The sequence below is a fragment of the Podarcis melisellensis genome (genome assembly GCF_964234715.1).
Source record: "Podarcis melisellensis genome assembly, chromosome: 14".
In the NCBI taxonomy this organism is placed as follows: domain Eukaryota; kingdom Metazoa; phylum Chordata; class Lepidosauria; order Squamata; family Lacertidae; genus Podarcis; species Podarcis melisellensis.
In genome coordinates, this window is record NC_138546.1 from 24,346,086 (window position 1) to 24,372,195 (window position 26,110).

Below are 26,110 nucleotides of genomic sequence, written 5' to 3' on the forward strand. Positions count from 1 at the left end.
CAGAGCAGCCAATGAAATGCCTTTGTGTTACTGTGTTGTGTTGGACTCTGCTCTCTGTGTGGTGGGTTAGAGGTTGGGTAACTCCCCATATTATCCCTATCTGGTAGCTGAGGGAGACTGAATTAGCATGAATATCCATTTACCTGAAGTGGCCTTCATTGGGTTGGTTTTGTGTTAAAAGAGCCTGAAAGGGCCACATTTCAGGAAACATACTTGAGTCCAGAAGCACTTCTAGGTTTGGAAATTGATTGTGTGGGTTGAAGTTGAAACAGGAACCCTGTTAGTCACCTGCATTTCCTGCAGTAAGCAGGTCAGCAAAACAGTGTGTGCCTGCATTTGGAGACCCTGACACCATTTCCATAAGCAGCAACATGTGTGTCTGTCAAAACAAAAAAATTCCTTCCAGTAGCACCTTAAAGACCAACTAAGTTAGTTCTTGGTATGAGCTTTCGTGTGCATGCACACCTGCTACTGGAAGGAATTTATTTGTTTTGACTATGGCAGACCAACACAGCTACCTATCTGTAATGTGTGTCTGTGTCAGAGAGAGACCCCCCCACCATACATATTTGTTACCTAAAACCCTGGACTACATGCATCAAACATACATTTGCCGCATAATTTGTGAAGTTGCCCCTAGCTAACTTTCCACATCACATATTCTTTAAAATGCTGTTTTCCAGAGGGTCAGTGGTTAGTAGGAAGAATGGATGTCTCTTGCAACTTGCTGGGCTGTTGCTGTTGTGTCACTACATAGGCAGCCTAGTCTGGAGCTTTGGATTTCAGTTGTGTTTATGAATGGCCAGGCCATTCTGTGGGGGCTGGCTCTTGCGTTTGTGGTACTTGTATACGGAACCCCCATATGAGAAATTTATTGCTGGCCAAGTGTGAAAGGGGAGCATGTGCCTACATGCATGGAGGCCAGGGCTGAATGAGAGGCTGCTGAGAAATGCAGAGAGAGAAGCAGCTTTGGGAGGAGAGGGAAGTGGCCGCTTTTCCAGACTTGGTGGGAATCAGGTCTACCTAACAAAGAGTTGCTAATCTCTTGGGATCTGTGTTAACCATCTTAAGCCCTTGTATTTTAGAAAGTACAGGAGGAGGATGGAGAACGATGGATTACCTCAAATTTATGTGAGGTATTCCATCTCCTGATAGCATGGCTGGAAAGTAGATTAGCACATTGAGTTATGGTGTAGCTTTTAATCTTGGCAGCTGTCGATGTTTATCTCCAGGGGTCTCTAAACATAGGTGCCAGAGGTGACCAAGGAATTTGATTCTGGCAACTGGTAGCAAAAGCCTCCAGTAATAAGTCACATGAATAACAAATCTCTCTTTTAAAAAATAAATAAATAAGAAGCCACTGTTAATGCAGGAAAGCAGAGTTTGCTTTTTCATAGGTGGCACCAGGCTAAGATGTAGCATCTCTGCCAGGGGCTGGATGGAAGGGTGGTACCACTTGCTGCCCCTGTTGTGCTCCCCTCCCATGCAAACCTCTGGTCTCCCATCCAAGTACTAACCAGGCCTGACCCTGCTTAGCTTTCAAGATCAGACGAGATAAGGTGTGTTCAGGGTAGTATGGCTGTAGACATGCAAACCTCTGGTAATAATGGGTAATGACAAGATTGTAGCCTTGCCTGTTGACTGTTGACTGTTTCCTCTCGTGTTTCACAGAGGCTATGTAGCTGACTACTAATCCAGCTAGGATTTATGGGTCCAGTTTCACTTGGGGCAAGCAAAGAGAACAATCCATACAATTGTTGGGGGGGGCATACTTAAATTGCTTTAGGTCTATTTTGAATAAAGGGAGCTTTTTTCTTCCAGAACAGCTGTCATAGTTATTTGTGTACACTGTACAGGTATTCTGCTGCCTTGCAAAAAGGGAAAGAGCCTTTCCTCAGGTAATCCATTAATGAGAGCAAGACCAGTAGGTGTCAGGTCAACTGTCTGTTGGCTCTTCAGAAGCTCTTTCAAAGTGCTTCCTTTGCCAGACACCTGTGGACCAAAAAAGCCACCTGATGCCAGCCAATTGACAAGTGCAAATCCCCCACCTGTCTCATTTGACCCCCTTGCTAGATCCAGTCCCCCACCCCACACTGGGCTTCTCTTATCTGCTTTGATCAAAGGGATGCATGCATTTATCCTTCCATGTAAGCAGCATCTGTCTTCCCTTGGAGAGGGTGGAGAGGGAGGAAACAAACAAACACTATTTGGGTTCTCAGTTTCTCTTGTCTTGGATGGAAGACAACTGGGGATTTAATAGGGATGCCTCACCTCCCTCTGGAAGAACTTACTGACCCAGAGAGCAACATCTTTCCCTGCTAGCTGGTCTTAGAGGACAAAAATTCACCCAATTGCAGTTTTCCTTGTGCTGAAACACAACAGTGTCATCTGGTGGTGACATATATATTCATTTTTGCTCTGTTGCGGAGAGCTGTGAGGGTGGGTGTTTCCTAGGGGTTTGGTGCAGCTGCTGAGCTGCTCTGCTGCTTCTCCACAGAGCATCGTTTCCAAGAATGCCATGCAGTATCGAGGGAGCTCACAGCACGACGCTCAGGAGTTCCTCCTCTGGCTCCTGGACCGAGTTCACGAAGACCTCAACAACATAGTGAAGAACAATGGCAGACCTCTGAAGGTGAGGCGCGTCTTCAGGGCATGCTGGCAGTGGCCCAGGGAGTCCTCAGCTGACACTTTGCATGCCTGTGCATCTACTGCTCCAGAGGAGTCAGATGTTGAAGGAGTTACGGGCCCAGAAATACTTGGATGAGTCCCATCTTGCCACTGAAGTCCCAGGGCTGTGCTGGGTGCATTCTGAGTGGAAAGTATTCTGCAGCTCTTTCCAGATGTGCATAGGTTTCTTACTTGGGGGCAGAATTTCTGCATGTGTGCGTGCTCACAGAATTCTGGCTGTGGAGGTGTGCAAACACAAACCAGATAGTTACCACCCTGAGCATTTTGCAGAAGCAGATAGTTTGTTTCCTCCTGTGCTTAGCTCTGCCCTCTGCCCGCCATAGCGTGTGACTCCCCCAGCACATGCCTGAACACCTCCCTTACAAAATGCTTTTTTTCTTCCAGCCGCCTTTGGAAGATGAAGTGCTGATTGAAGGACCTGCATTTCCAATCAATAGCACTTTTGTCCAGGAACTCTTTCAGGCCCAATACAGGTATGGCGCCCCTTGCCTGGCTGTCAGCATCACTTTGCTCTGTGTCTGGTTTGCTAGGGGCAGAGACACTGGCAGGGCTCCTGGGACAAGGAGGAAGCCTCTTTGTTCTCCACGGAGCATAACCTTCTGGGATGAACATCTGTTTCATTCCCTGATTCACCCTGCCTACCCTGGGGTTTGTGAGTTGGGTGCTTTTCCTTGGGGCTGAGAAACAAGGTCTTGGGGCAGCAGGTGTGGGGCTCAGCTTTCCAGTGTGGCCTCTAGGGCCCAGTTCTCAACAGCTGAGGAGGTGAATCTGTTTCTCAGCTGCCATGTGATTTAATGCTTCTTCAGTGAAAAGTGAATAAATCTCTGCACCCGGAAGAATAGCTTGTCAGAGAGAAGGCATGACTACAAACCTGCCTGACATCTTTCTTTCTTTTTAAATATTGTGTGGAAGAGCATATTCACCTTATGGGAGCCAGATCTTAATCTTGCTCATTGCAAGAGGTGGAGGTGGGGGAATGGAAGGACCAGTGATATCGTCACATTTTGCTTCAATGCTGTGTTTTTTCCAGAGGCCACCCAATTTGGGAGTTGGGTGGCCTCTGATTATCCCTTCTGCAGAGAGGGGGGCTGCTGTACTCTGTCCTAAATGAGGCTTCTGTTCCCTTGTTATCTGGCAGGTCATCCTTGACGTGTCCTCATTGCCAGAAGCAGAGTAATACCTTCGACCCGTTCCTGTGCATCTCTCTGCCAATCCCCCTGCCTCACACACGGTATGTGTCCCTTGCCATGGGAAAAGGAGCGGGGAGGAAGAGTGTACCTTGCTCACTCATTGGCGCTTTCCTGCACACCAGGGATGTGGAACCTCTGGCTCAGCTGGCCAAATTATTTCCTGTATAGCTCACAGATTCTTTAATAGTCTTGAGGACCCACAGTTAAATTTGGGGGCGAGGGTGGGGAAGGAATCCTCACTGTTTAAAAGTGGAGAGAGTTCAAGCTATAGCAGTATGCTGCAAATCTGCTGCTTGGTGCTGAGCAAGCAAGTGAGGGGTGTTTCCAGTTTCCCTACCCCCCTGATCTCAAACCCTTATAAGAATCTGCTGCAGGAGAGGGGCTGTGAGCAACATCAGGGCAGGCGGTATTTCTAGGACCAGAGTGAAACTCTGATTTTTGCCATTGGATGCTGGATGTTGTTTACATAACCTTGTTACATTTATAATAGTGAAAAGTGTTTATCTTTTTTGTATGTAATTAAATTTGCTATTGTGGTGTTTGGCTTTGTTATTATGAAATTGTTGTGCACTCTTTGGTTTTGAAGTGCTTTCCTGTTTTCTTTGTGTGTGTGAAAAAGCGGCATATGAATGAATGAATGAGCTAAAGTTCTTGCAGCCTGTGGAGAGTGAGCAGCACCTGGGCCCAGAATGTCCATGTGTGCATTAGTCCTGTTCCACCCCACCCACCTTGCTGAACCTCAGCAGATTTGCCTCCTCGTCCAACTCCCAAATGTCTGCCCTCCAAAAAGATGTGCCTTTGTTGTCCTCTCTGCAGGCCGTTGTACATCACAGTGGTGTACCGAGGGAAGTGCTCCCACTGCATGCGCATCGGGGTGGCTGTGCCTCTGTCTGGAACAGTGGCGCGACTGAGAGAAGCTGTGTCCAGGGAAACCAAAATCCCCACCAAGCAGGTGAATGTTGATCCTGCCAGACATCAGGGTTGAGGACATTGGGGCTGATTCTTGCAACTGTACCACACTCACTGTTCAGCATCCAGTGACCTAAAAATACCTCTTCCTGTGCAGTGTTTATGATGTGTGGCTGAGGCTGGTGGTGTCTCAGTGATCCCTTTTATTTCTGCATGATGGTAGAAACCCTCAAAGTGATTGGTTCCAGTTTTCCACTCCTGAGTGGAAGGATTTTGGGAAGCTGGGAAAAGCTTCTCCCTGAGCCCTAGCTAGACGGGTCTCTGGGACCTTGTATTATTTTGATCTATCCAGGGGGTGTATGTAGCATTTAGGAGTCTTGCTATTTGGCCTCGGCAATGCTGCAACACAGGTACTTATTACATTCTGGCCTCCTGCAGATCGTGCTCACTGAGATGTACTATGATGGGTTCCACCGCTCCTTCTCTGACTTGGATGACCTCGACACAGTGCAGGAAAGCGACTGCATCTTTGCCTTTGAGACCCCAGAGATCTACCGGCCTGAGGGGATCCTAAGCCAGAGAGGTACGTTGGGCTGTTGGGCCATCTGTCTGGCATGTGCCTAATTCCTGCAAGAGTTTTCCTTTTGACTCCCAACCTTTCCGGAGATGTTTAACATGACTGCTCTTGGAAGGGAAGAAAAAACCTTGTTAAGTTGTGCTTAACTCCCCCATGTTACTTCTGTTCTTTTTCTGTTCCACATAGGCTGAGAAAAAGCCACCTAAGAGCACGAAACATTTACCGGTGACCTCCATGTTATCTGGACTTGGCCATCAGATGGCTTCACCATATGTGCCCCTGTATCCCTCTCTGCGGCGTGTTGACCATTAAGTCTCTTCTTCACTCTCTTTCAGGAATCCACGTGAACAGCAATCTGAATCACTTGAAATATGGCCTTGACCATCCTCGGGCAGCTCCGTATACCCAAGGGAGGCTGGAGAACTCCAATACCAGGGTGGCGGCGGCAGCGGCGGCGGTAGCAAGCGATAAGCTGGTGGTCTTGGTTTGCAACCGGGCTTGTACTGGACAGCAGGGGAAGAGGTAACCGTTGCCTCGCAGGCAAGAGGCCCCCTCTAGTTCTGGTTTTGAGAGGTGTGCAGTGAACTCTGCAATTGTTTTATTTTGGCTTTTGCTTATTTAACCTGGCTTTTTAAATACCAATATCAATTTCTAAACAGTACCATAATAATTAAAAAGTTGAATCTCTTTTGTTTTTGATGTTGTAATTCACTTTGGGCTATCAGATTAAAGTCATCTCTGTCAGATCAACAGCCGAATTATGAGTCTGTCTAGAAACATTTTCCTTGTTCCCATGGCGAGCCAAGAAGGGTAAAGGGTGTCACTTGCACCCTGCCGGTGGTCTGATTGTGCTCCAACATAGACTTTTTAGACCACATTGCAGTGATCTCTCATCAGTTGTATTGAAGTCTTGTTTCTTTCTGGGCTCAGTTCGAGGTGCCTCCCTGTAAACCCCTAAATTGTTTGGTGTTTGGTGTTTTTTGTTTGTTTGTTTGTGTGTGTGTGTGTGTAAAGTTTACTTATCTATTTATTTCATTTTATAATGTATATAAAACAAAGAGAACAATTAATCAGATGAGAATTAAAAGATGAAAAACAAAACTGCACATGGGTTAAAACATGGGTAGGCAAACTAAGGCCCGGGGGCCGGATTCGGCCCAATCGCCTTCTAAATCTGGCCCGCGGACGGTCTGGGAATCAGTGTGTTTTTACATGAGTAGAATGTGTGCTTTTATTTAAAGTGCATCTCTGGGTTATTTGTGGGGCATAGGAATTAGTTCACCCCCCAAAAAAAATATAGTCTGGCCCCCCACAAGGTCTGAGGGACAGTGGACCAGCCCCCTGCTGAAAAAAATTGCTGACCCCTGGGTTAAAATAACAAAAACCAAATAAAGACTACCAGTATTATCAGATTATCAAGTGCAGTTCTAGATTTGCCAGGCTTGTGACGAGGGCTGTCTTGAAAATGATGGTTCCACTGCATATGTTATAAAGGAATGTCAAAACCTTAAAAAGGCCTCGTTAAAATCTCAAATTATGTGTAATTTTTTCCATTATAGCTATACTGTATTCCAAAATGAATGGTACCAAGTGTCCAGGGTGAGATTCTGGACTCTTTTCCATTGAGTTGCAATTATTTGCAATATTGAAATCATCAAAATACTCCGTAAAATTAATCTGAGGCAACAGACAAGAGTTTCTTCAGTAATATATATAATTTCCATCCAAATTAAATTCCAAAAATCTTTCGCAAGCTGAAATTCCCACCATAAATGATAATACATAGCCCAGTTTATTGCAACCTCTTCAACAATTAGGCGATATAGAAGAAAACGTTTTGACATTTACAGAGGAGTGGAATACTATCTGTGTAATAATTTTAATGAGTTTTCCCCAAAGAAAACTAGAAACAGATTTTTAAGGGTAGTGATTCCAAATTTTATTCCAGCTCTTGGGAAGAATGTGTGTGCCAATATCTAGTTTCCATATTTTTAAAAGAGGTTCCATAGATACATAAGTTATATTATGCAATACAGAGTACAATTTAGAAACTATTCCATTTCCCCCTCTACCCATTGTGTTTAATAAATTTCCAAATTCTGTTAAGGGCTTTGGAGCTTATGTTTTTACGTTTACTTCTATAATAAAGCTATAAATTAGATTAAAATAATAGATGGTTAATAGATATGTTGTTTACAAAAATAGTATACCAATAATGTGTGTAAACTCAAGCCCTAAACTGTTTTAAGACCGAGATAGTGGAAAGATTTACCTCCTCCTGTATGAAGCTGCCTGCAGGTGGAATTCATCTTTTGTATCCCACCATCAAAGGAGGCTTAATTGGTGGGAACAAAAGACGGAGCCTTTTCTGTGTCTCCTCTGAGTAGGCCTAATGTTGGCTGCAACCCCAGTATTTCCCCTCTCAGTGTGATGACAGCCCTTCAGGGATTTGAAGAGGGCTTCAGAAACCTGGATGAGCCTTTCCTCTGGGCTAAATGTACATAGTTCCTTTGGCCATATGTTTACAAATAAATATAAAGGCAATAGCCTCCCTCCCAACTGAAATTAGACAGGCAGCCTCTTTGCTGAACGAAGACTTTCTTATTCCAGCAGGCTTATTAAGGTTTCTGTTTGGCTTCATACAATTCTTTGATGAACTTCTATTGCTTTATTCTCTGCTGTTTATTTTTTATGTGCTCTGCTTAGAAATGCTAACGATTAAGCGGCATAGAAATGCCTTAAATAAATAAAATTTAGAATGGTGGGAGTGAGAAAGAGCTGCTGGTCCCTTCATGGCCTTGCTCTTATCTGCAGATTTGGCCAGCCCTTTGTGCTCCATCTGGAGAAGACGATTCCTTGGGACCTACTGCAGAAGGAGATCCTGGAGAAGATGCAGTATTACCTGCGGCCCTCAGCCTGTGTCCAGGTAAGGCTGCCTGGAACTGGGCCCTCTTTATACCTTGCTTTGCCTTTCAGCATGTGTATGTGCATTTGAGAGCTGCTGCTGTAAAAAGCCCGTCTAATTGTGGTGCTAAGTAAATAGCAGTATTGCTGCTTACATTGCTGGCTGCTCAATGAACTCATTGTCAAGAGTGCAGCTGGTTGTGCCTTGTGAAGTTCCTGCTCCTCTTGCTTTCCATCTGCTGGAGAGCGAAGAGAGGAAGAGAAAACTTCCCGCTCAGGGTGGATGAGCCAGGCTGATGATATGTGTCTTCTGGCCCATGTTGCACTGGAGGAGCATGTGCCAAAGGGCAGGTGGGCACACCTGTTGGGGACAAGTGCATGCCAGCTGTGTGCCCAACTAGGAGTCTCTTTCCCCATCTGTCCTCTCCTCACCATCTCCCCCTTGCAACTGCTCTTCTTATCTCCCCTGCCATGTAGGTTTGTCCGTTCAGCTTGCGAGTGGTCAGCGCTGTGGGCATAACTTACCTGTTACCTCAGGAAGAGCGGCCTCTGTGCCACCTAATGGTGGAGCGGTGAGTGTGGTTTCCTTGTTTGTGGAGGATGCGGAGCCTCAGGGCATGGGGATTTGCTTATTTTACTCTGGCGGGGAAGGGGACGGCATCTCACCTGCCGAGAGCCGCTTCAGTCTAGCAGGCACCAATGGAGCTTCTGGGCTCTTCTGCAGGCCTCACTTCTCCTAGAAGCTGGCTGCTCTCAAGCTGTTTCTGCCTGGATTGCTGCTTGTCCTGGAGAGGGAACCCATAGAATTGTAGAGTTGGAAGGGACCATGAGGATCATCTAGTCCAAGGGATATTTTGCCCAACGTGGGGCTCGAACCCACAACCCCGTGATTCATAGTCTCATGCTTTACCACGAAGGAGCAGAATAAACTAGAGGGAAGCTTTCCTGTGATGTCATCTCTTGAACTGTTCCTATGGAGTGGCTATTGCCTCTTTAGTAGGCTGGTAAAGGTGGCACCCTTTGGTCTGAAGGACAAGCCCCTTAACTCAGCTGGTTCCTGTTGTGGGGGATCTGGATGGGTTTGGCAGGTTTTTTATGGGGGTGAGAGAGAGAAAGAAAGGTGCTAGTGACTAGCATACGTATTGCTGCTTTTCGAAAGACTTTGAGTGATTGTGGTGTGTTTTCTGCAGGGCCCTGAAGTCATGTGGGCAAGGCGGAACTCCTCACGTGAAGCTGGTTGTGGAGTGGGACAAGGAGACAAAAGACTAGTAAGCATCATGTTCCATTTGGGACTTTGGGGTGGGCTCCTGGCCGGCTGTGGTTTGAAACTCCCTTTCCCACATGACTGCTGCTCTAGGGACTTCCTGCTGCTCTAGGCTTGCCTAAGTAGGTTCTCGTGTGTGTGCTTAGTTGCTTCCCAGAACAGGGCTGGGCATACATCAAAGCTTGTGGGATCCACTTTTACCATAACCCTGAGATTCTCCAACATGAGCCAAGTGCAGAAGGCATCTTCTGCAAAAGATAGAACTCTTGAGGCGATGAATTTTTTATTGCTTGTATGTTTTTACAACATATCGGAACTGAACAGAACTCACAGTCTCTCTACATGCAAATCCACTCATGGTTCCTCCAAGCTCTCGTCATGTATATAGTATTAATTGGGGTAAGGAGTCATTTTGCTGCTGCTGTTGTTAAACAGTGGAGTCAGAAACCTTTTCTGATCTAATTGCCTGGGGATTTCACAGTAGATTCTGATCTCTCTTCTGCACACTCAGTAGATTAATTTACAACCTGCCAGTCACCTGCCCAAGAGTGCTTCCCAAGAAGGTTGGCAGGCAGCCTCAACCCACTTGTGTGTTTTGCTAGTTGGCCTGCAAGCACAGGAATTGTTAAATGCTGCATTTCCTTGTTGCAGTTTGTTCGTCAACACAGAGGATGAATATATCCCGGATGCTGAGAGTGTCCGCCAGCAGAGGGAGCTCCACCACCAACCTCAGTCGTGCACCTTATCACAGTGTTTCCAACTCTACACCAAAGAGGAACAGGTGAGAGATTCAATGCTGTCAGTAGCAGCACAGGAAGCAGTCTTATACCGAGTTGGACCCATTCAGCTCGGCATTGTCTATGCTGGTTAGCAGCAGCTATCCAGGGTTTCAGGCAGGGGTCTCTCCCAGCCTTCTTTGGAGATGCTATTACTGGAGATTGAACCTGGGTGCTCTACTGTTATGGCTCTTCCCCAAATATCCCTTCCTGGATATGGCCAGGAGGTCCCTCGTTGCGTCATGCGTCAGAGAGACCCTTGTAGTTCTGTGTGCCTTCAAAGGCTGCCTCTTCCATGTGTGATTGGTCTGCTTTGGCTTTCTGTCTCCTAAAAGTGAAGCAGGCACATGTTGGGCTGGGAGCTGGTCATGGCACAGCTGCTTTGCCTGCTGTTGTTCATTGTATAAAACATACAGTTGTCTCATAGGAATACTTGTGATAACAACTAGAATGGAGTATATTGAGGCGATAACTAAACATGTTGCTGTGGGGTCTTATGATGCAGGGCAAGAAGCATTTCTTGTGTTTATCTTCTTCCTTTATAAAGGGTGGATGTTCATGGCATATGCCAGGGGTGTGTGTGCGTGTGTGTGTGTGCCTATCTGTCTAATAGCACCCTCCTCTCTTTGCTGCTAGCTGGCCCCGGACGATGCATGGCGTTGCCCCCACTGTAAGCAGCTGCAGCAAGGAAGCATCACGCTGAGCCTTTGGACTTTGCCTGACGTCCTCATCATTCACCTGAAGCGCTTTCGACAGGTGAAAGGAGGCTTGCTTGCTGGGCTGGAGGGAACTCAGGAGCCAGGGCTCTGCTTGGATTGTTGCAGTGGCCCAGTGATTCCTTAGTCACGTGGGCTGTTTTCATGCAGGGGCATTGCGGCTTCCTCCGCTGTGAGGAGAGCCCTGTCTGATCAACTAAGAGGGCCAGCCTTGCAGGTGCTGAACTCCTCCTCTTTGGCATGGTTTCATTCTTGCCTTTGCCCAAGCAGCCTCTGGGGCTGGAGGGGAGTTGTGTGTGCTCTTCAATGAGGTGCTGATGTGGCGCCTCCAGCACCACACTGCTCTTTGTTGGTTGCAACCTGCATTTCCCCTTTAAACAGGAAGGAGACAGAAGGATGAAGCTTCAGAACATGGTCAGGTTCCCTCTGATTGGCCTGGACATGACGCCGCATGTGGTCAAGCGAAGCCAGAGCAGCTGGAGCCTGCCGTCTCACTGGTCCCCCTGGAGGCGCCCCTATGGCCTGGGGAGAGACCCAGAAGACTTTGTCTACGACTTGTATGCTGTGTGCAATCACCATGGCACCATGCAGGGCGGGCACTACACAGGTGACTGGGCTGCGCTGCCGGTTTGGGTTCTGCTCACTGCCATGCTTCTCCTGCCTTGCACCCTCCATGACTTGCTCTGCTGACAAGGATGTTAACAAGTGGGCAGATGGCCAATGGCTCAGAATGCCTTTGCCTGCTCAGCTGAGCCTCTCCAGTGGAGCTCATAGTGGTGGTGCGCTTCCTTAAGGGTCTTTTTACATGGTGGCCTTAGGGGGCAAACATGCTGCCCCCCTCAGCCCTCAGCACAGTCTGGCAGTTTAATTCTTTCCTATCTTTTTGGGGTGGTGGGGTCTTAGGAGAGCCATGACTGGGTGACAGAGACCCCGGCATGCTCCGGCTGCTGGCCCAGCAGGGCTCCCTCGTGCTCACCTTCCCCCTAACTAACTCTGGCACCTTCTCTTGCAGCCTATTGCAAGAACTCCATTGATGGCCTGTGGTACTGCTTTGACGACAGTGAGGTTCAGCAGCTGGCTGAGAATGAGGTGTGCAAGCAGACGGCTTACATCCTCTTCTACCAGAGGCGGACAGCCATTCCCTCCTGGTCGGCCAACAGCTCTGTGGCAGGTAATGGCCTGGAGCAGCTGCTGGTTTTGTAGCTTCCACAGAAACACCAGAAGAGCCCAGCTGCAACTGGGCCAGGCCCAAGAGGGCCCACCTGTATCCCACTGTGGCCAACCAGGTGCCTTCCCTGAGAAGGGTCCACAGGCAAGAGGACACCAGGGAAATATGTCCTCTCCTGCTGCTGGAAACTGGGGTTCTGGTTCTGAAGGTAGCTATGGAGACTAGTAGCCATATTGGTAGCCTCATTCTCCTGCATGAATTTGTCCAATCCCCACTTTAAAGGCATCCAGGTTAGTGGCCATCTTTTTCTCCTGTGGTAGAAAATTCCATAATTTAGTTATGTGCCGTGTGAAGAAACAGTTGTTTCTCTTGTTTGTACTGAATCTCCCAACGTGCTTGGCAGGGGGTTGGACTCGATGGCCCTTGTGGTCTCTTCCAACTCTATGATTCTATGATTCATCTCGACTAAAGGACCCCCTTGAGTTCTAGTGTTATGATGAGAGGAAAGCTTCTTGCTACCCACTTCTTCCTCCTGCTTCCACAGGCTCCACCAGCTCCTCTTTGTGTGAGCACTGGGTGAGTCGACTCCCAGGCAGCAAGCAGCCCAGCATTGCCTCTGCGGCCTCCTCCCGGCGCACTTCCCTAGCCTCCCTCTCGGAGTCCGTGGAGCTGATGGGAGAAAGGAGCGAAGATGACGGTGAGTGTGAGGGCTGGGTGCAGTTGGTGAGTGGCTCTGCCACACCTCACTTTGAATGTTGATGACAGGGGAGCCCTTGCAGAGCACTGGGTTCCTCCTCTGCAGCTCAGCCACCCTGAGGGTCTCCAGCTTTGCCCGAGGGACTGTGAAGAGGGGTGCTGAGACAGAAAAACCAGCAGCAACAGGGGATTCCTTCCTCCAGAAAATGAGCAGAAACCAGGGAGAAAGGGATGTTGCTGGTATTTTCAGGCCATCGTCTTCACTGCCTTCGTTTCTCTCCACATCTCAGTGCCAGCATGCGCTAGGTATGTCTGTCCTCTGATGTCTGATGGGAGCAGGTATCCTCTTCTGAGGAGTTTCCCCTTTTCTGGCTTCTGCCCCTGGGTCATCCTTGGCCTTGCAGTGTTTTGCTAAAAGCTGGGAGAGCAGTGAGAAAGTCTTCTGCAGAATAAACAGCTTCCCAGCACCGTTCCTCAGAGGCTAGTGGGGAAGTTCCCTGTGACCTTTGTGCTAGCACATCTGTCTCCTGCCAGCAAATGAAAGAGGTGTGGACAGCATTCTTGCTTTTCTGAATTATGGATGCTGCATTGGGCCCTTGGTATTCAGTACACAGACGAGAGGAACTTACTCTAGATTGATGTTTTGCCTTCTGAGAATTGCTTTGGCTGCTGCTGCCACCCTCAGTTGTCCCCTGGCAGCAGGGTGTCCTTCAGGGGAGGGTCTCCTGATTTCTCAGCCCATGAAAGAGCTTTGATAGGTGGGCAAGGAAGTTACCATGTTGGCACAGTTTCCAGAGCGGGAGGAGTGTGTTTGTGTGTGTGTTTCATTTGTTTTTAAATGTGCACTCTGCTATTCACTGCACCTGGGTTGCAAAGCAGCTTGTGACAAAACACAGTATGCAAATTAAAACATCGGAGAATGAAATGTGCCCCCGAAACAAACGCATTGTAGCTTCTTGTATGAAATAGACAGAGCCACACAAACTCAACGTATGAAAGCAATTATAAAAGTGTGTGTGTGTGTGTGTGTGTGTGTGTGTGTGTGTGTGTGAGTGAAATGCATTTTAGGATGGCTTCCTTGCTTGTGCATGTGTCCATGCTCTGTTTGTGTATTTGGGTATCATGTTCCTCTGTGCTCCACAGGTGGCTTTTCCACCCGCCCCTTTGTGAGGAGTGTCCAGCGGCAGAGCCTGTCTTCCAGGTCCTCCGTGACCAGCCCCTTGGCCGTGAGCGAGAACGGGATCCGCCCCTCGTGGTCGCTGTCGGCGAAGCTGCAGATGCGCTCCAGCTCGCCTTCCCGTTTCTCTGGGGACTCTCCGGTTCACAGCTCGGCTTCCACCCTTGAGAGGATTGGGGAGTCTGCGGACGACAAAGCCTCCACCTCATGCTTTAGCAGCCTGAGGAGTCTCTCTGGAAGCCACATTGAGTCCAGCGAGAGCAGCGGCCGGCAGGAGCACCCCACGGCAGGCAGAGCTCCCCTGGCAGTCATGGAGGGGGTCTTCAGAGACGAAGCGCCCGGGCGAAAGCCAGGCTCGAGCGCGGACTCCTACAGCAAGACTCTGTCGCAGGCAGACAGGAACTGCCCCGCCCTGGATCCTTTCGATAACAACAACCAGATCGCTTTTGTTGACCAGAGTGATTCTGTTGAGAGCTCTCCAGTCAAGGAGGGGAGAAGCTTCAGTGGAATGTCCAAGGCAGACAGCAGCCCCCAAAAGGCAGCCCACCCCAAAGACACATTGGAGTCGGACAAAAGCTCCAGGAAAGGCAGGACAGATCCCCCAGTGTCCTGCCAGCAGGCAGCCCCACTCCTTCCCTCCAAGAGTTTGCCGAAGGGGTCCCGGACCAGGAGCAAGCTGAACTCTGGCCGGGCTAGTGGGCGGCACGGCTCTCCTGCCCCCTCTGGGCAGGGCAGGAAGGAGGCTGGCTCAAAGGGCCAAGAGGCTGCCAGTAACACCTCTGCTGAGCATCAGAAGCAAAAACCTGCTTCCTCCTCTTCTTCCACCGCGACAAGAAGAAACTCCTCGGGGTCGTCCGTGCGGGGGCACAACACCCCCACGAGCAAAAACAGGACTTCGGAGCACAGCCTCAGCAGGGAGGGCTCCAAGCTCAGCCTCAGCTCAGACAAGGCTGGCGTTACCACCGGTTCGCGGACGGGCTCCCCGCGGATCAGCCAGTCACGGAGCGAGGGCAGGAGGCCGGACAGCAAGCACGTGCGCAGCTCCTCCATGGCCAGTCTCCGTTCGCCCACCACAGGTGCCCCCCGTGCCAGCCTGAGGCGGGACAGCAAGTCGGAAGAAAAGGGGCTTTCTTTCTTCAAGTCTGCCCTGCGCCAGAAGGAAAGCCGGAGGTCAGCCGACCTAGGCAAGACCACCATGCTGTCGAAAAAGATGGCGAGCAGCTCCTCCAAAGCTGCCAACAAGAACTTGCTTGAGGAGAAGCTGGAGAAGAGTGGTGGTGGTGGTGGCGGCAGCAGTGGCAGCCCCTCCCAGCCTCCGAATGCCCTCCCCTCGAACGCCACCCCGGCTTCTGCAAAAGACAACCCCTCTCCTGCCAAACACTCGCTGCTCACGAACCGCAAATCCAAGTCTTCCCAGCTGGAGGCCAACCCCCCGCAGTCGCCCAGCAGTGGCAAGCAGGCAGCTGACAAGGCCTTGCGCAAACTTCCTCCCAGCATGCCCTCCTCTGCACGGCCGCCGCCAGCCTCCTCGAAATCTCAGTGATTGGCTGCTGCTGCTGCTGCTACTGCTGCTGCTCCTCCTCCTCTTGCAATCCAATTGGGTTGGTTTCCTCCTTTGCTTCTTTTTGTTCATGTGCCTAACGTGTTTGAAGAAAACTTGACTACTGTTCAAGCGCCTTTCGACTCCGCCATCGTACCAAATAACTACAGGCTGCCGCTGGTATTTTGTAGCGGGCTTGTGGGGAGGAGGGGGGGGGTGCGCGCCAAAGGACATTGTCATCATCTTCTCTCTTCCCTCTGCCTCAACCCCACAGCAGAACTGCAGTCTGCACAGAAGCCTTCTTGGGGAGCCTTACCACTTTTCTCTCTGAAGAGGGACTCTGGATTATGTCAATGGCCAGCTGTGTCCATGTTGCAAAGCTACCGCTTCTGTCCCTTGCAGTGTGTGTGTGTGTCACTGAGCAGGCTGTAGCCTTGTTCTGTGAGCTGCAAAGGGAAACCGTGAAAAGCAAGACGATCATCCTGTTCTGCTGTGTGCCCCTCCTCCCCAGGCCATGTCTCCTCCCCCGCCTTCTGCCCCCCCCCGCACCCCATTTCCCAAGCTTCTTAAAGGGCAATATTTCAACGCTAATGTTATTTCTCAGGTAAGCGCTCAGCCAGTACTGGAGGGAACAGAAGATTCTGGAGGGAAAGGTGCATTCTCTCTCATAGAGGGGTGTATGTGTGTACGTCAGAGAAGTCTGCTTTTAAGTGTGTCTGTCTGTTTCTGATTTTTTTTTTCCATTCCAGCAGATTTCTGTATGTTTGGAATTTTCGTTTTTTAAAAAAAGTTTGTCCTGCTTGGCTCTCTTATCTGTTCAGAGGTGTCTTCTCAAAAGAGGGAGGGACCAGTTGGCAGCCTGGAAATCAGCAGGTTGGGCCTGGAACTTCTGCAGAGTGGGAGGGGATGGTTCATGGAATTGTAGAATTGGAATGGACCCAATGGGTCTTCTAGTCTCACCTCCTGCCCTGCAGCAATCGCCGCATCACAGGTTAGGTGGAAGGAGGTTGTGTGTGTGTGATGAGCATATTCTGTAGTCCACATGGAAGAATGCTTGACTGCGTGCGCGTGCGCACACACACACACACACACTCTTTTTATGGAGCTGTGGATCAGTTGTTGCTACAGTCCATGCTAGAGGAAGGAGGCATTTAAGCTTTTGTAAGTCCTAGCTGGAACTAGGCTCCTGCTACCCTTCCTCAAATCCTTTGGTCCTCACTCTTCTTGCTCCTCATCTGCCATGTGGCTTTGGCAATGAATGGCCACTCTGAAGCCTTGGGAGGGGGACACCTTTGTTCCTCACTGTTAGGCAAGCTGTACAACGACTCCCTCCGTGCACCCTTCCCTCCCTCGGCTCATTGCTCTTGTTCCCATGATCTTTCAGTGGATTTTGAGCTTGCAGTGCCCAGCTGCTTGTTGCCATTTCTTTTGGCACAGGTGTGGGGAACCTTTGGCTTTCCAGATTATGCTGAGCTGCAACTCCCTTCAGCCCCTGGCAAGTATGACTGAACAGCTGGGGTGATGGAAGTTTTAGTTCAGCCGTTTCTGAAGGCCCAGAGGTTCCCCACATCTGCTTCAGCCCCTGAGTTGGCAGCTTGCTTGCCTCCTGCAGCCTTCGGTTTGAGCAGGAAACTTTGCAGAGGCGTTGCTGACAAGCTGTGCCTTTTGTCTTTTTTAATGCTGGGCGGCAGATGGGTTCCTTCCCTTGGCCATGTCATCTTACTGAGGCATGAAGCCTCTGCCTGTTTGAAGGTTTAGTTAACAAGACTTCAGCCCCTGAATGCAGCAGCTCCTTCCATGGTTTATTATTCCCTGTGCACTGCCTTGGGCCTGTCTTTGTTCAGCTGGAGCTGACACTGCCATGGCCCTAAGTGGTAGATCCCACTGCACAGCCAGGTTATCATCTCCTCCTCCTCACCTAGGAACAAGGGATCTTGGGTCTTTGGGTCTGCTTCTGAGTGCCACAGGCAGCCTTGAAAGGTGGCAGGTGAGGCATTCGTCTTATACCTGGGTTGTGTTTCCAGTTGCTGAGCTGTGAACAGGTAGGCTGCAGCTCCATGGGAACTGACACCTGGCAAAACCCCTCCTCACACTGCCTGCAGTTTGGCTGCTATGGGGCAACAACACATCTCCTTCCCCCCATCCCCACCCCTTGTGCCAACCTGTAGGTTAAAACAGGAGCTTTTGTGTGCTCAGCTCTTAGGTTGCCAAGCTCACCTCCTTTGCTTTTAGATGTTCCTCTTTCTCAAGTAGTGAGGCACTACAGTTAGAAGAAAAATGTCTGGTTCCTGGAGAAAGGACTGTCTGGGCGGGGTGTGACCTCAGTATGTCCCATGAAACATGATGAGAGATCCACGGGCACAGGATGCCTTAGGCCAGCCTTGGTGAATCTGGTGCTGCTGCTGGGATATGAACCTTGACCCCTTCTCCTGCCCCACTGGCAGTGTGTGTGTTGAGTGGTACATGTGGGGGGTGAGCGATTGCTTTCCTTGCCCTTCTTTTGTCAAAGGGACCTTGCTAAGCTTTGTGGAGGTGGGGTTTCCTTTTTGTTCCTTTGGCCTGGGCCACTTCCTTGTGTTGGACTGGTTGCCAGTTTTTCATTGGCCAGCAGATCTCCCTTCATTTAGGAAGAGATGCAACCCTCTGGTCTTCAGCAGACTTCTAGGCCCTTAGCGCTGTTTCTTCTTTTTAAAGAAAGGACACAATTTCATCTCCCTTCAGACAAGTTGGTTTAGATCCAGGAGGACCGTGGGATTAAATTTAGGCCTCTCCTGACATGCAGCTCTGCAATTCTCTTTGGGAGTAGGGGTTGGTGGAGTAACTAATTCAAGGCTCCTCTGAATAGGGAGGAAATTGAGCCCCCCTCCCTGGCTCCCCTGCACACCCAGCTCCATTCAAATGGCCCAAAAGCCTGTTTCTTCCTAATTCCATGAATGACACCTAGTCACCCTTCTAGTTGCGGGAAGGTTGAGTTCTGCATCTCAGAAGGCTTCCCATCCTTTGGGGCTAGATTTTTGGAGAGTGTTTATAATTAGTATGCACATTCTAAGCACATATCCAAGGGATTGTATTATAGAGGCACCTTGGACTTCATGTTGCTTGTACTCGGTGGGCGAGATGGTGCCAACAGCCACTCTTTGTAGCCATGGCAAAGCACCTCACTTTTCGCTTCTGTCTTTTCAGATGTATCTATGGCTCAATGCGACTGAGTCGGACTAATCATTTTAGGTAGAGAGTGAACCTCCATGTTCCAGACACATTTAACCTAGTTTTGTAGGCTCTTCTCTGCTTGGCAGTGCTGAATTTCTTTAGCATGGTTGACCACTTATCTCTCTTGCCCCCACTCCCCAAAAAGCCCACAATGAAGGTAACATGCATGGCCCTTCCCTTCCCCCCCCCCGCTCACGCATGACCATGTTAACTATGCAAGCAGCTAAAGCTAAGCTAAACCAGGCTGCCCCTGTCACTGCTGCTGCCCAACTGATGCCCACCTAAGCTCGGACTGGAGTTCTCAGCCCACCCCTGGAGCAGCCCGGGGGCCAAAGGGTCCCAGTTTCTGGCACCCACAACCCTCTCCTTCGTACAGCTCTTTTGTTTACTGATGTTTTTGGGGAGGGGGTACGGAAGTTACCGTGGAGGATTTAAAAGGTTGCAGGTGATTTCTCCCTGTTCTTTCTGAGGGTGTATTTTTGTTTCCAGACATGAGCAACCTGCTGTTTTCAAAGGGGCTCCCAGCCATTTGAGGGATGCTGCTAGCAGCTGGCAGCCTCTTTAAGGAGCAGGTATCTGTGATGGCAGAAGGGCTCCTTCTTCACCATAACACAGCTTCTCTGGAGCCAGCTTTTTGGGGGGGTGAGTGGTGGCAAAGCAGGACTCTCCAGTCCCCTTAGTTTTGTTTTGGTGCAAGGAAGAGCTGGCTGCAGAGCTGGGAAGGTCTGAGAGGAACCTCCTCTGGTTTCTGGGAACGAGGCCCCACGGAGCTTTGTTTCAAAGAGAGGCGTTGCTCCTTAAATCGGCACCACCCACAGCTCCCAGGCAGCTCCTGCACGGGAGGAGGAAGGGGAGCAAGGGAAAGAGGAGGAGGTTTTTCCACCATTCTGGAAGCTCTCATCAGCAGTCAAGGAAGCGTTTTTGTTTTGAAATGCCAGTTCAAATCATGTTAAGGGCAATCCTCTTTTTGGCTTTGCTGTCATTTGCCTGTTAATCCGCAGCAACTTGTCAGGGGTCCAACATTATCTGCAGAAGCAACTGAAATTTAGTTCTAATCTGCGGTGAGATGGAAGTACTACATGGCTTTCCTTAATTATTAAAAAAAAGTTAAAAAAAACAACGTACAAACCAAAAATCCATTAGCATGCAGGGGGTTGGATTTGACAGAATGAAGGATGAAATGTAAATTCCAACACCCACTTTTTTTCCTTTTTACAAGCATTAAGCCAACCTGATTTGAATGCTGGGTGCTGAAATGGTTTGATTGGGCCCAAAATGAATTCTCTGCAACGCAGCACGTGGGGGCTGGTTGCAAGAGGCAATTTGGAAAGTCTTCCCTCTTGCCTTTTCGAACTACTTCTTCTTATTATTATTAAACTAAATGTGGCACTTGCTGCATTTGCATCCTGGGTCCCCAGAACTGGAAGTGGTATCCAGAGAATTCATTTCCTCGGCTGCTGCTCACCAGTCGTGCCTCGTCTCACCTTTGGCTAAAACTGAGTCTTCAGTGCCATTCCAAAAACTGTGAGCCTCAAACACTGGACACGCTTTCCTGTCTGACAGCTGGAGTTGCATGTTACATCACAGGATGCTTCCTTCCTCCTCTCTCTCTCTCTTTCTCTCTCACCCCCTTATTCCTATCAAGAATTTCTAAGTTTTTTTTAAAACTGTACAGTACTCTGGGAGGGAGGCTGTGTCTCTTCTTAGGGTGGAACCATTACTATGTACCATAAGAGGGTTTTAACTTATTTGACGGCAAGTGCATGAGACTGTGTCAATGCCTTTTATTTATTTGTATGCACTTTTAATATGCAGAATTTATATTTTTATGTTTTAAAAAATCATTTCCTGTCAGGAAGAAGAGTTTGGATACAAGGTATTGGATGATTTAAAAAGTGGGAAAATGTAATAAAGTACAATAAATTTATTACAGGGCATTGCCTGAATGTGTTTTTTTCTCCACCAGATTTTGTAGCGCCTTCTCTCTGAGCAGAGCAGGCTGCCATATCAGACCACTGGCCCATCTGGTCTGCACTGATGGGTAACAGTGCCTCTCCAGGGTTTCAGGCTGGGTATCACTGGAGACCCTTGTCTGGACTGAGACTGCTGGGATGTCGTGAATGCAGAGGAGTGGTGGGAGGCACTGTGCGTGTTATATTGGGTGTGTGTGGCCAAAGTGGGTGGGGAGACATGTTGGTAAACACTTTTAGCAATCACACCATTTCTGTGGTTCTCTTAAGCCTGAGCCTCTTCCTTGCCGCCAGATGGCGCTCATGCCTTTGTGCCACCACTAGAGATGGAGAGATGATTCTCCTGGCTAGCTGGCTGTCTACTAGGCCAGGAATTGTTCACTGAGCCAGAGCTGGCTGTAGCTGATGGGAATCAAAGTCCAACAACAAATGGAGAGCCACAGTTTAGGACGAGTTGAGGGAATAATGCAAGAAGAAAAGAGGACTGAGTGGGGCTCACTTGCCTGCCAATAGAAGGAGCTGCCAACTGGTGCATCCACTCATAGAATCGTAGAGCTGAAAGGGTCACCTAATCGAACCCCCTGCAATGCAGGAATCGCAGCTAACAAATCCCTGACTTGTAGCTTTCCAAGCATCTTCCCCAAAGAGACCTTTCCTGGTGTGCCAGGCTTATGCAGTGTGGGATGGGGCTGGGTATTATTTATTTCTTTTTTTAGATTTATATTACACCTTTTTCTTCAAGGAGCTCAAAGTGGCATACATTTTATCCTTGCAGCAACCCTGTGAGGTAGACTGCAAAGTGACTGGCTTTCAAGGTCACCCAGAGAGCTTCATGGCCAAGTGGAGATCCAAACCCTGGTATCCCAGGTCCCACATCCAACACCCTTGACTGCTGCACCACACAGGCATGCAGTGGAGCCCATGCAAACCATAGCACCCACCCACAGCGGGCAAGAACAAAGCTATGGCCAAACTTGTTATGGGACACACTTCCTTTTCTAAGCTCAGTGAGTTCTGCAGACTCTGGGGTTGTGGCATGTATCTCAATTCATTTGCCGAGGGAGCAAATGTGGCCAGCATGACTAAGCCGCTTCTGGTGAACCAGAGCAGCGCACAGAAATGCCGTTTACCTTCCCGCCGGAGTGGTACCTATTTATGTACTTGCACTTTGACGTGCTTTCGAACTGCTAGGTTGGCAGGAGCAGGGACCGAGCAACGGGAGCTCACCCCATCGTGGGGATTTGAACTGCCGACCTTCTGATTGGCAAGCCCCAGGCTCTGTGGTTTAACCCACAGTTCTACCTGCGTCCCTTGCAATGCTTTTATCCCACCCCAAAAATCTACCGACAGCAGTTTCCTCCTCGTGGTGCCCTGTGCAAGCCCAGCAAACATCTGGAGGGCACCAGATTGCTGAAGGCCGTCTTCCAGGTTTCATAGGTGGTTCCAAGGGCCCACCGTTGTTTGAATCTGTATCCAGCCTTGTGATGGTAGTGAATGAACAATTTCTGTGCTGGCTTCTGAGTCAAGCCAGGAGTGAAGGCAAGGCAAGTGAAGGGGTGGCTTTAGGGCAGTGAAGTGGGAGAATAATCTAAGCTGTGAGATGCTGTCTGCTTGGAATGAACAGAAGATGTGGCTGTATTGCTCTGGCCCATCTTTTGATTTCAACCAGAAGGAGCATTCAGGGTGACTGTGCTGCATATTAATTAGGGGAGAAAAAGAGGGTGCCATGTTATTTCTTTACTGCTGTTACATAGGCCAAGGTACAAATGTTACATTAAGGATGATGCTGATGTGTTCTGGTGCCCAGGGCAGGAAATTAACATGGCACCCTCTTCTCCAGGTATATGATTAATATAGAGCACAGACCCCCCCGTCCCCCCTCCGCTGACCCATTGGCCATCACAGTGGGTGAGGGCAGGCAGTTTCCTCTCTCCTGAAAAGGACATAGAGCTAAAGAGGGAAGTTGGAAGAGTGGCCCTCCTTCCCGTTTCCTCTTTCAACCCCTTTGGTTTTTCAAGGCTCAAATTACTTTTACTGGATCTGAACTCTTGGAAAAGCAAAAATGTGCAGACTTTCTGTCTTAGAAACAGAACTGTAGAGCTAGAAAGGACTCGCCCAACCAGGAATCGCGGCTAAGAATCCCTGGCAGATGGCCATCCAACCTCTCTTTAAAAACCTCTTCCTGATGCTTAGTTGGGATCTTCTTTCCTGTCATTTGAATCCATGGGATTGGGTCCATCTGGAGCAGCAGAAAAGAAACTTTGTCACCATCCTCCATGTAGCAGCCCTTCAGATATCTGAAGGTGGCTACCACCTCACCTCTTTCTCAAGCTAAACACCCCCAGCTCCCTCAACCATTCCTCATAAGGCTTGGTTTCCAGACCCTTGATCATCTTGGTCACCCTCCTCTGCACACATTTCAGCTTGTCAATATCCTCCTTAAACTATGATGCCTAGAGCTGAATACAAGTCTCTTGGAGTGGGGCAGGGAGACAAGAAGTGACCAGAGGGGGTGACTCCCGCGGGACTCAATCAGAAACCCCAAAGAGCCCCCAGAGGTTGGCACCTCCTGCCATGCAGATATACATTTCCAGAGTTGGCATTTGGACTAAGCTGGCTGCCGTCTGCTGCCTCTTGCCCCTTCCCTTCACCTTGGCTGCAGCCACAGAGCGGGGCAAACCTCTTCCTGTTTTGATTTCATTTCCAAGCTCATAATTATTTTATGCCACATATGGAAATTGCCGGGACAGATGTCATATTAAAGTGCAAGGCCATCATTTATTTATAAGTGATTGGGTTATAGCTATATTAATACTGCCTGGGGGCAATGCCAAATTAGAGCTAATATAGTTTTATTGTTTATTATATTGGCCAATATTTTTCCAATTCTGGTAGGGTCTTTTTTTTTATAGCTCTTTATTGGATCAGGAGCTGCTGGAAGGAGAGGCAGCAGGGCGGCAGAGGGTGTGGGGAGAGAGTCCCATATGAGCAATGGAGACCCTGGATCTCTCTTCCTGATTGCATTGTCTCCTGGACTGGCATTGGTTCTCAGAGGAAGGGGGAGGAGTGTGTGTTTGTGTGGCAGATGTGGGGTGGGGAGGATCAAATCTAGGTCATTGGAGGAGGTTAAGAGCCTGGAGGCAGCTGGGTGGGCAAGCTACTGCAGGCTCCAGCAGTACGGGGAGCATTGCTGTCAAATAACATGAAGTCTTGGTGTGTGTGTGTGTGTGTGTGTGTGTGTGATGTATCCTTAGAGCAGAGGGTTGCTGGCACCAGGAGAGCTTTGGTTCTCTGTATGCTGTATGAATGCTGTACAGTGGTACCTCGGGTTAAGAACTTAATTCGTTCTGGAGGTCTGTTCTTAACCTGAAACTCTTCTTCTTCTTTTTTAAATGATATTTATTAGAGTTACAAAGGTAAAAAAAGAAAGAAATAAAAATAGAAAAAAGAAACAAAATATACAAACTACAGAAAAAATAAAAACCATTAAAAATAAATCCATCTTTCCCTGTCTTGCCCTTCATTCACTTATTTCCCTGACCTCCTCACACCTCCCTTTTTTGTGTTCCAGTTCAAATGGTTACTTCAGCAAATCCTTTTTAAGGGTCTTGGTTTCCAGACCCTTGATCATCTTGGTCACCCTCCTCTGCACACATTTCAGCTTGTCAATATCCTCCTTAAACTATGATGCCTAGAGCTGAATACAAGTCTCTTGGAGTGGGGCAGGGATTAAGATGCAATCTTAAGGATTAAGATGCAATCTTAATTCTTTATCTTCATATATTATAGCTTTACATTTTCACCTGTTAACAATCCATTTTTACATATTCCTTTTTAACATCGCTACTAAAACCACTTAATTTCATTCCGTCATCATTTTAACATTCATTAATTTTGCAATGTTTCTGTAAATAATCTTTAAATTTCTTCCAATCTTCTTCCACCGACTCTTCTCCCTGGTCTCGGATTCTGCCAGTCATTTCCGCCAATTCCATATAGTCTGTCACCTTCATCTGCCATTCTTCCAGGGTGGGTAGATCTTGTGTCTTCCAATACTTTGCAATGAGTACTGTTCTTAAAAACTGTTCTTAACCTGAGGTACCACTTTAGCTAATGGGGTCTCCCACTGCCGTCAAGCCACCGCTGCGCGATTTCTGTTCTCATCCTGAAGCAAAGTTCTTAACCTGAGGTAATATTTCTGGGTTAGCAGAGTCTGTAACCTGAAGTGTCTGTAACCCGAGGTACCACTGTATAACCCTCCTCTTCCTTTGTCTCTGGGGTGGTTTCCAGGACTTTAGATTAGAACCGTCTTCACCCTCTGGGTGCCCTCCAAATTCCTTTATCTGTTTATTTATTGCATTTACACCCCACCTTTCCCTCCAAGGAGCTCAAGGTAGTAAACATGGCTCTCCTCTAATTCCCACAACAACCCTGTGAGGTAAGTTTGGCTGAGAGGCAGTGACTGGCCCAAGGCCAACCAGGAAGCTTTGTGGCTGAGTGGGGGATTCGAACCTTGGTCTCTCTCAAGTTCTTGTTGAACACTCCCATCAGCCGCCAGCCCCAGGGGTCCAGGAGAAGTCTGGAGGGCAGCCTGTTGACAGAGGCTGTCTTTAGGAGCAAAATTCTTGAGAGTCTTCTCTCTTCTTTTTCCCGTGGGGGTGGCTGGAGGTCCAAAGTTCATGGCAGCAGCTATATTGAGATGCTCCTGACCACCACCAGCCCCCCCGGGGAGAACTCCTTGCCTCTGGCCCTGCAGCAGCCTTTTATAGCGCCTCCTCTCACCCCATAACTGTTGTTCCCTGAGAGATGAATGGAGGCCCCCAACTATTGATCAAACTGGCCTTTGGGCGTTCCCTGCACAACAAACCTCTCCAGGAAGCATGTCCACCCTTGGGTGCTGCGTGAGTCGCTCATTGATGGCTATGCATGTGTGAATAAGCCACCTGAGGACTTCCAGGGGGTGCTGCAACCTCTCCCCACTTCCTGCAAACAGCCTTACCTGTTTACCTGAGCTCACCTTTTCCTTCTCTCCCAGAGAGAGGGATGCTTTGTGCTCTAGTGTAGGGAGATGCTAGCCCTGTCGCTGGCTTCGGTGGCGCTCTGTGTGCTCTCCTACCACCCTCCTGTGGTGCCTCTGTGTTGTTTGTGTTTGTGATTGAGTACACCCAGCCTGAAGGGCAGAGACTTCCCATAATTTATCCCCTGTTTAAGTGCTGTCACTTGCACCCCTGGTCTCTTAAATCCTGGCCTAATTAGCATCTCTCTCTTCCCCTTTCTCAGCACTTTCTCCCTCTGCTGGGTATCGATCCTTCCTCCACAGGCACA

General features: G+C 48.9%; 1 protein-coding gene across 1 annotated transcript in view; it reads left to right on the top strand.

Moving 5' to 3' along the window:
• USP31 (ubiquitin specific peptidase 31) overlaps positions 1-20,750 on the top strand; it is a 37,925-nt gene extending 17,175 nt beyond the window's left edge. The window contains exons 2-17 of the mRNA XM_081888249.1: positions 2,498-2,632; positions 3,073-3,161; positions 3,827-3,919; positions 4,695-4,830; positions 5,226-5,370; positions 5,700-5,886; positions 8,179-8,290; positions 8,746-8,840; positions 9,459-9,536; positions 10,184-10,313; positions 10,945-11,064; positions 11,406-11,631; positions 12,037-12,195; positions 12,737-12,889; positions 14,032-17,889; positions 17,931-20,750. Coding sequence (XP_081744375.1) covers positions 2,498-2,632; positions 3,073-3,161; positions 3,827-3,919; positions 4,695-4,830; positions 5,226-5,370; positions 5,700-5,886; positions 8,179-8,290; positions 8,746-8,840; positions 9,459-9,536; positions 10,184-10,313; positions 10,945-11,064; positions 11,406-11,631; positions 12,037-12,195; positions 12,737-12,889; positions 14,032-15,608 — 3,435 coding nt within the window. The 3' untranslated portion in view covers positions 15,609-17,889; positions 17,931-20,750. The remainder of the gene's footprint in view (positions 1-2,497; positions 2,633-3,072; positions 3,162-3,826; positions 3,920-4,694; positions 4,831-5,225; positions 5,371-5,699; positions 5,887-8,178; positions 8,291-8,745; positions 8,841-9,458; positions 9,537-10,183; positions 10,314-10,944; positions 11,065-11,405; positions 11,632-12,036; positions 12,196-12,736; positions 12,890-14,031; positions 17,890-17,930) is intronic.
• The last annotated feature ends 5,360 nt before the right edge of the window (positions 20,751-26,110 follow it).